Genomic DNA, 10352 nt, shown 5'->3' on the forward strand with positions numbered 1-10352 from the left:
GAAATAATTCAGCCATACAAACTAACAAAGACTGAATTGGTTATATAATGAGAGGAAATAATTCAGCCATACAAACTAACAAAGACTGAATTGGTTATATAATGATAGGAAATAAGTCAGTCATACAAACTAACAAAGACTGAATTGGTTATATAATGATAGGAAATAAGTTGGCCATACAAACTAACAAAGACTGAATTGGTTATATAATGACAGGAAATAATTCAGTCATACAAACTAACAAAGTTAGAAATTATAATAAAATAAACGGAAATAATTCAGTCATACAATAGAGAGAAAACAGAGAGATTATAGAATCAAGAGGTAACATATTAGAAGTATAAATATAGCCAAAAGTACCCGTGGTAGATTAGTAGTAAGCTTGATGGCTTATAATGCTAAATGTGAGGGTTTGATACACGTATGGGCACAATGCAGATAACCTGATATTTTAAATCAATAAAAGCATAAAGTGTTGAAGTATTCCACATAATCTAGCTACATAAATGGTATTTGTATTATTTGATATTTTCTTAAAGATATATACATGTATATATTACCAGTTTACCACTGAAAATTTCAACTTCTTTCAAAGACTTTACTAAGCAGCTGTGTTCATTAATTCAGCCAATGCTACTTTTATCAATGAATACACACGAAATTCATTATCAGGTAGGCTTAGGATATAAACTTTATACGAAATGAGGATAAGGTGAATAATACACATCAATCAATCCACACCACACGGTTTCACTTTCTTCACTGATAACAATTTTTTTATGCATGTCATGGTGTTTTGCATTAGAAATATTAGGAGAAATTTTTATTCATGGTCACACCTTGATTAATGTAAGTGCAATATCTTATGTACAATACATTTTGATAGTGCCTTGAATAGACAGGAAACACATAACTTTTAAGCATATATTCTCACATCTGTAAAAAGTTGAATTTAATAAGCACCTTGTACACATATTTGTTAGACTCAGATATATAAACATAAAGTCACAATCATGATGCATTTTAAACACCTGTCTTGTACCAAAAATTCAAAGTTGTTCACAGATTCCAACCACTGATTATTATGTACCTCCCATCTTATTTTGTATTATGAAGAAGAAACGAGAGGTTGAAAAATATTCTCCATGAATAAAGGAATGATGATGTAATGGTAGTAGTAGTAGTAGTTTGTATTGAAACACAAATACACGGACATATACACGTATTATTCACTAGGTTTTACATGATCATAATTCTGTCCTCTTCTAGTAATATCTACATCATTTTAACCTATCATCATACCATCTGGGTTTATTGTGTGTGGATATTTTGAAACAACTGGTGATCTTAAATACGTGGTCACGGCATGAAAACCTTATTTAAGAGCAAATATGCATATCTATATACAATACACAAATTATTGTACTTTAAAAATATGACATACGCATTTACAAACAAGACAATGGCACAAACTTCTGTTATACAGTTAATAAACATACAGTTACAAAATAGAGGAAAACAACATGAAATGGTAGATGTGATAAATGTTTTTCTTCTTATAGTTTCTCAGAAAATCTGATTTAATATTAAAACAAATTTGTACAAGTTCACCTATAGATTATTTCATTTTAACAAAAAATGTATTACAATACCTAGTTTTCCACATAATCTTATTTCATGGAGTTCACACACAACCAACTTTTAAAAACACCAACATATTTTTAAGTTTTAAATAAGAAAATATTCATTGATGTACTTCATACTATGTAAATTGAAAAATCTATATAGTTACTAGAAATGCAAGAAATAACATTTAATAAGACAAATCTTTAGTATAAGCTCAAGAGAGGAACAAAACATTATATGTTTCATTCTAAGAAGTAAAAAGTATCAGTCACGTACTGTAACATTTTAAATTACTAGCCAAGTTCCAGCATCTACATTGGTCTGGTATGCCTTTTCAACTTTTGGATATTAGCCAATTTCATTGAAAATTACTTAGAAAATACATCAAGCCAAACTTTTTCCTCTTAATGAGATACCCAACTGGCTATTATAAGAAATTTAGATCTATGAATATTTATTGCATGAAACAACATTTGGAAAAAATAAAAACACCAATATAATTTACAGTGATTGTGATTACTTCAGTATCATGGGAAGTTTTTGTTAATTTATATAAAAACTTACACTTTTAACCATATCCCAAACACAATGAAGATCAATTTTTATCATTTGTTCACATTAAAAAACTGCTAAGTTACATTATGAATCACCAGCAGTTTTTAATTATTACACATTAAAAAGCTGCTAAGTTACATTATGAATCACCAGCAGTTTTTAATTATTACACATTAAAAAGCTGCTAAGTTACATTGTGAATCACCAGCAGTTTTTAATTATTACACATTAAAAAGCTAAGTTACATTATGAATCACCAGAATTTTATAATTATTACCAGTTCTACCAGAATTACATGATGAGTCACAAGATTAGAACTGGGTGATTAACTAGATGACTTGTGAGCACTGATTATAGTCACTAAAATAATTGATTAATCAAAAGTATCATTACACCAATTAATGTCAGAAAAATAATTACTTAATCAAAATTAATGTTTCTGATTATTACTCTTTTAAATTATTCCCATTATTGAAGCAATAAAAATATTGCCACTATAATTTCTCATTATTATTTTTGATTAATTCATACTTGGTCAGCTTCATTTATTACTGTAACAACTCACAAAAATAATCAACTAATCAAAATTAAGAGTTTCGAAGTACTACTATTTTTGATTATACTAATTATTCAAATTTCATGTGTAAGGCATGAAGTTAGGATTATTCTTTTATTTCAGATGGAGGTGTCTATTGACAAATAGGCATTACATGACATGATCAAGTACATATTGTTGTAAGCTATATTTTAAATGTTTTTATTTGGATGTTAATTAGAGGGTGCATGATGTTACGATTAAGTAAGTTTGTTGGAGTAGGCCTAAAATGTTCTATATATGACATCACAAAAACCTAGTAAATTTTGGGAGTAGTGAAAGACAAGGTAGGTTATAAGTAAGAGGATCAGTGTTTTGCTTTCTGAGAGCAGCGAATAGTGAATGAGTACTGAGTCAGTAAGGTGTTATTCAGTCAGTTTTAGTGCAGTGAAGTATTTAGTTATAATGCAGGATTTGGATCAGTGTTTTGCTTTCTGAGAGCAGCGAATACTGAATGAGTACTGAGTCAGTAAAGTGTTATTCAGTCAGTTTTAGTGCAGTGAAGTATTTAGTTATAATGCAGGATTTGGATCAGTGTTAGTTAGCACATATATATTCAGTTACTCAATCAATTAGTCATTAAACTGTATAGGTAAATATATATTTTTATGTTAGTCATGGTAATTTCATTTGAGCATCATTTTAAAGTTACTTAAGCCTATAACTTATAAGTTACAACAGTGTACATGAGGAAACAGCTTGCAGGAACATTAAGGAAAAAATAAACTTATTTGTTATTGTTATGTGGACTGGACCTTGAATTATTTTCTTTGTGTAATTTAGAAGATTGTTACAACAACGTGACATTATATGAAATCTATTATCATACATTACCCATTAATAACTTATCACTTTCATGTTTATAATGAGTTACATTTTGTATCATCTTTTCTGAAAGCCTAATCTATGATGCATCACAATAGTTCACACGATATTGAATATAAAAGGTATTTATTGTTGAATGATTTGTTTCATAGTTATGTGCAATACTGTAAAAATGTGATATCCACACACAAACTGAGTTGCAGTGTATAAATACTTAACTGCAGAGTTAGGTAATGGCTGGTTAGCAATGTACAGTGTCTGTAGGACTGCTTTCAGTGTACAGGATATAACTGTAGTTTACAGTCTATTGGTGTCTGATAATATTGTTAATAGCCAGTTGTGTATAGTATTGTCATACTTCATGAAGTAGTACCCATAGTGTTAATGTCTTTGCCACTCAGTGCATTCATGTCCCTTGTCCAGTTTAAGAGAATTCTCATTTGCTTTGTGTGTTGTGTACATTTTCTGAAAATTCACAGTCTTTTTTACTGAGTCGAGCTAATTGAGGCTAATGTAGACAAGCTAGTGTCGGAACAGGGAGAGTTGTCACACTAAATGTAGGTAGTATATTTATAAATTATTATTAACATGCAATTTGTAAAAAATTTGTGAGTAATGTAATATTTACTTGATAATATGGTGAGAAATGTCATATAATGATGAGCTGCCAACAGACACCTACATTTGAATGAAGAAATAAAACTTATTTCATTCCCTACATGAAAATTAATGAGACCAATGATCAAACACTTATAAAATTCCACTAATTACCCAGCTCTAGTCAAGATTAAGAAAAAATTACATGCAACAGAATTCAATGACTCAGACTTTTAGAAGTCCCTAAGAGTCCTCGGATTAAATTTTGGGCACCCTTAAGTTTATATTGAAAGTCCTTTCTAACCAATTGCTTCAAAAATTAATAATTCATTAAAAACAAATTCTAAAAGTGGTGAAGTGAGTCAGGCTAAGCCATAGAGTCAGTATTACAAAACGTACATTTGAAAAAATTGCTCTCTAATGAAGAAACTAAAGTACAGAATCTCACACAAGACTGGCTTCCAAGTTAAGTAGGATCAAACAAAACATAAGGTTATGCCATAGACTTTTAAATATTAAAAGTTTCCCATTTGAAAATCTGACTTTATTACAATTCATTTAACTGTCAGCTTTCACTGCAGTTAAACTTCAAGAATCCTGTAACACATATGCTATTTTGACACATCACATGTGTAAAGCCTAAATTGAGGGATACAGTTCAAGCATTCTTTCAATGAGCAAGAGGAAACTGCATTATCAACAAATTAATAACAAAATTATTAAAGAACTTTTAATGTACAATTTCACTAGTTTTGCCAAATCAACTTTACAATATAAAAATAAAGTTTTAGTTTTTCAGATATTTTGTTTTTTTGACAGATATTGAGATAACTATACTTCATGTAGAAGTTGAAATATACAGCACAAATATGTCTTATCATATGGAAACACAATATTTTTTTCCCTTTCACACCCAAACATAATGCATACAAAACATACAAGTTTGATACGAAAAGAGTTGTGAGCTTAACCTTTATCTAAGTTATTAAAACAAGATGGCAAGAACAAATCTAGTTACCATTTTCACACTGTGAACTTTGTTTTCAGAGAATTTAGTGACATGTACTGCTACAACACAGAATTAAATTAGTGGGCCTCCAACATAATAGTAAGTAAACACAATGTATGGCTCTTTGTCAAGGAAAATACTATATGTTTAATAGTGTAAAAGTGAGTCTAGATTTGTCCCTGTTATTCCAATTCAATTTTACCAAGTGGAAGTTAACAACTGTACCTGAGAGTATCACAAGTCAGATTATGACAATATTTTTCAATTGAAAATCTTATTCCACACAAAGCACAAGTTTTCACAACTCCACTAAACTTTTAGTACTGTTGGGATGAATACGAAGATGACTGAATACATTCCCCTGGGTTATGAAGGACAACCCACAAATGGGACAAAGATATGAACACTCTCCAGTGTGGATTCGTTTGTGGTTTTTTAATCCTGATTCCTGAACAAATGTATGAGAACACTCATCACACTGGATTACTCTGTTAGGAGCATGTTTATCTTTTATGTGTAGGTTCAGTTTTTCTCTATCATGGTGGCGAAACTTGCAATACATGCAATGAAATATTTTTGGCTCAGTGCTGTGTAGGTCTTTTCCTTGAGAATGTTGTTCAGTTGTGCTTTTCAACAGAGTATAAGGCATTTTCCTTGACCCTGACTGGTTTCTGTTGAGATTTTTCTGTATTCCAAGGACCTTTTTGGAACCAGCTCCACACTTACAAGAAGTTTTACATATCTTACAGTCCTTTCGTTCAGAGTTAATATGTTCTGACAGGATGTGCCTTGCTTTCAACCGACTGCTAATGAAAGTTTTTGAGCAGATTTCACAATTTTTTGTTTTTTTCTCACTACTTGTATGTTCTAACAAATGGTTTTTCCAGCAGTCCTGATCTTTAAATTGCAAACTGCATGTTTCACATTTGAAAGAGACCAACTGACTAGCATGGAATTTTTCACTTTGGTAAAGCTGAGACTGAACAATCTTTTGTTTGCACATTTGACATAACTGTGTGAAAGGTTTATCTCCTGTATTATTTTTCTGAAGAATAATGGGTTTAGCACACATCTTACAGTGACTTGATGACCCTGTGGGAATATTTGTTGAATCATTATTCTTTTGCCATTTAACATCTGTAATGTTGGAACTGTGGATGCCTTCATCTGAAGAGGAACATTCCATTGCATGGAGTGCTACATGTCTTTCAACTGATCTATGTACTTTAAACTGTTGCCCACAGATTGGACAGGAATAAGGCCTGGCAATACCATGGTCACTCAGCATGTGTTGATCAAATTGTTGTCTAAAACGAATAACCTTTCCACACTCCTCACAAGTATATGGACCCTTTCTATTAACACGAGACGTTTTTTTGTATTTCTTCTTGTACTTAGAATAACCTCTGGCTAAATGCCAAGAATCCCCAGGGTCATCAAACCCTAGTAAACTTTTCACAACATTATCAAAATCCTCATGGTCATTATATTGAACTTCAACTAATTCAAGAGGTGTTTCAAATTTTTCCCCATTATCAGTTTCTACATCATCATTAGAACTATCTGCAACAACTTCAAACTCTTCTACTATCTCTTCCTTTAACTTAACATTCTCACTAACTGAAGAAACTTCCTCCCCTTCCTTATGCTTATTTATTTTGTTTGGAAGCTTTGAAGTGACACCAGAAGAGTTAGTAACTGCAACTTTACCAGCCCTTCTGCTTCTGGTACATATTTTATTTTCAAACCCTTCTGACATCTTTGAAGTTATGGAAACAGCCTCAGAATTATCTTTAAGTGTTTCAGCTTCAACATCGTCAGCAACAGAAACTGCAGTAGTCATGGTGAAACTGTGTTTCACTACGTATAATTAACAGTATTGAATTGCATATCAAATGTTTTACTCCTTATTTTGTAAACATTCTTTTACTTGCTGATTCTTTTTACCAATATATATAGTTATTTAAAATCTGTCTGCACAGTTCCTTTTCACAGCACAAAAAGGTAAACATTAGCTTTACTCCCATAGTCATCTTAGGTTTCTTCTTTTATTAGATTCCTTTAATCACATGTACTTGTTACATCTGAGGAATAAAAATATATAACTGCAATTAACTGAATACTCAGTCATTTATATATTATACAACATTAAAAAAAAAAACATACAATTTTTCATTCAATAAAAGCATATTTTCAAATATAGCAGTAATCAGTCAGTAATATAGACAAAATACTAATGTTTCATACTTATTACCAGTTTAGGAGGCTATCTGCAAGTACAGTATTCATTTAAATAATATAAAGAGATTACACGGCTTGTATACTGATACCCTAAAAAAAAGGTTTATACAGGATAAAGACACATTAAGTCTTCAAATTAAAGTCTCTTAAAATACATCCTAACACTTTAACTGCATTATTTTTACTACACTAATTAGAAGTTGGTAATGTCTTATAAATGGCCCTACCAGTCTTTTATTATAACCAAATAACAATATGCTTTTCAGTCAGATTACAGAACATTTATACATTGTTGTGACTCAAGTGCACACTTACCAGTACAAAAGCACAGTTCCAAATATAAAAACTATCATCAAATGCAGCTAGATTCTTCTGAATTAAATGTTATTCTAAGTATCAGCCTTAATCAACTTTTGTATCATCTGCAAATTTCAGTGATATACCATTTAAGTAAATAATGAAAAACAACATACTTCATGAACATTTCCACAAGTTGCTCTCACCTAAGCTGAAAAAAAAATAAAAATGTTACTTCCATCCTCTTCTTGTGAGAAGCAAACAATTTTAATTACACATTTATTAACATTTCCACTTATACCTTAAGAATGTAACTTGTTAATTAAATTTTTACAAGAATTTTATTAAAGGAGTATGTGAAGTTAAGATAAATATCTACCAAGAAACTCTCATTCATGTAACTAAAGCATTATTAAAAAACATATGAAGCAAGAAAAAATTATATATTTTACAAACACTGGCTGAATTTCACTTTTTGCTTATAGCTTCCAAAAAATCCTAGTAATTAAACTTGCAGGCCAATAGCTCTTATAAGCCTCTTTGCACCTCTTCTTAAAAGTAAGAACATAAGCAATCCTTCAATCACTTGGATCATCACCAACATTCAGGCATTTTCAAAAAATCCTGATTATCATTTCCATCAGTTCACCACTAATTAACTTTTAAACTTTAGGATACAGATCATTATGAAGGAAGTTTATTCTTTTAAGTTCTTCAAATCTGTCAAAAGCAATACCCTAATCCTAACAAATATCTTTCAAAATTTCATTTTCCAAGCTAAACAAACTTATCAGAGTAAAATTCTCCTCATCTTCTTAAATGATAAAAATACTAAAATTTAAACAAAATAACCAATACATCAAATATAAAGCTATTTTAACTAATTAAGATAATATTACAAACAAAAAACCTTACAGCCTTTTTTTACATTTTTTTCTTTTTGCTGTTTACAATGGAAAAACTTTTTCTGGCAGGATTCAATATTCTGAACCAAAAACATTTTTGAAGTTTCTCTTTACTTTAGTGAAGGTGTGATTAATTTTTTTTAAACTTCAAAACAATACATGCTTCTAATTAGCTTCAGTTAACTGCAAACCTCAGTTCTTATTATGAAACAAACAGTATATTTTCAAAACATTTTTACATGACTTAAAAACATATAATACCACTTGCAAATATAAAGTTCTACATGATCCAAACATTCCTAGCTATAGTTTTTTTATGGTAACATTTATTAAATTGATGTATTTGAAAATATTAGAAATAAATATATCTTATTAGTCTTCATTAAACTAGGTAGCAAATTCACTTAAAATAAAATAAAAAATCACTTAAACCTAAAGGTAAATAATTTTCAATGTCTTAAATGAAGGCTTCCATTGCCAATTCAAAAAACAAAAAAAAACACCTTCTACACTGTGATAGGTTAAGATATTTTATAATTATTAAGACATCAGACTTTGCTAGTCTCTGTATCATGTAATTTGTACATGACAAAAAATTTAAAAGCACATCCAGATTCTGAATTTTTGGTTAATAATATCTAAAGTTTAACCGTACTATTTTTAAATGGCAAAAATATGAAGAATACATTCTGATTCTGAACTTTTGGTTAATAATAATAATAATACTTAAAGATTACTTATAGTTTTTAAAGTTTTATGTCTGAGCTTCAACTTCCTAACTTAATTTAGCAAAATGTCAATACCTTTAGTTTCACATCTGATTTTCAGATGAAGTCGTCAACTTCGGCCATACGTAAGTTATAAATAAATGAAATTCAGTCAAAAAACGTGCGAAAGCTTTTCTACATCACGTATATCAGAAACCGAAGACAGCCTAAATACCAGCCCAAATAATTGAAATATCGGGCTAGCCTAACGACGTAACCATAGCTGTAATTTGTAAAACTAAGTTTATATATATATATATATATGCGTGTGTGTGCTATACAAACCTTTTATTTTTTAACTGTAAGACTAGAGAAAGTTATATTCAAAAGTATTTAACATAGCAAATGGAATGCTTATGATAGTTACTTCTAAAGTATTAATAATCATATTCATAACAAACAATTCTAACCTTAACACTTTCCTTATTTTTCATTCCTCTTTGGAAGAGAAAACGCCCTCTCTTTTTTCAGAGAAAGCTTTAGGCGTTGTACAAATAATAAAAGTTTAGTAATTTATTTATATATATACATCTATTAATTAAACAGCTAATATATATATACAAACAAAAGTGTCCTTTTTTTTTCCTGCAAACTAACACACTTATTTATTGGAGTACCTTTTGAAAAGCATAGCCTTTTATAAAAGAAAGTTAATTAAATCTACTCCTCAAGGCGTTAGAAGTACAAATTCCGTGTATATCTTTGTACTTTTTGATTGATTCGTTTAAACATGTTTACATATATATTTTTTATTTGTAGGAAAGCGGATTGGAATTTTAAATCTGAATGGTATCTTATGCGCACACGAGCTAAACGGCTGAGGCAGAAATTCAAGGTTTCAAACTTAACCGTTCTTAATTTTTTACTACTACCAGAAGGAGGGCAAACATATTTTTTCCCGGCTTTTTAAACCGAATAACGGACTGGACAATTAC

General features: G+C 30.0%; 1 protein-coding gene across 1 annotated transcript; it reads right to left on the reverse strand.

Moving 5' to 3' along the window:
- Nucleotides 1-479: 479 nt before the first annotated feature.
- LOC106472309 (zinc finger protein 510-like) lies at nt 480-9837 on the reverse strand. The gene is made up of 3 exons (XM_022400917.1): nt 9454-9837; nt 7922-7956; nt 480-7291 (listed from the first exon to the last, which is right to left on the reverse strand). Exon 3 carries the CDS (start codon nt 7048-7050, stop codon nt 5506-5508), a length of 1545 nt encoding a protein of 514 aa, XP_022256625.1. The 5' UTR covers nt 7051-7291; nt 7922-7956; nt 9454-9837; the 3' UTR covers nt 480-5505.
- Between the last annotated feature and the right edge of the window lie 515 nt (nt 9838-10352).

This window comes from Limulus polyphemus, unplaced genomic scaffold (assembly GCF_000517525.1).
Source record: "Limulus polyphemus unplaced genomic scaffold, Limulus_polyphemus-2.1.2 Scaffold5237, whole genome shotgun sequence".
Lineage (NCBI taxonomy): Eukaryota > Metazoa > Arthropoda > Merostomata > Xiphosura > Limulidae > Limulus > Limulus polyphemus.

Bases quoted from the DNA above. Each gene is read 5' to 3' on its own strand.
- LOC106472309 (XM_022400917.1), bottom strand. From the start codon at position 7,050: ATGACTACTGCAGTTTCTGTTGCTGACGATGTTGAAGCTGAAACACTT.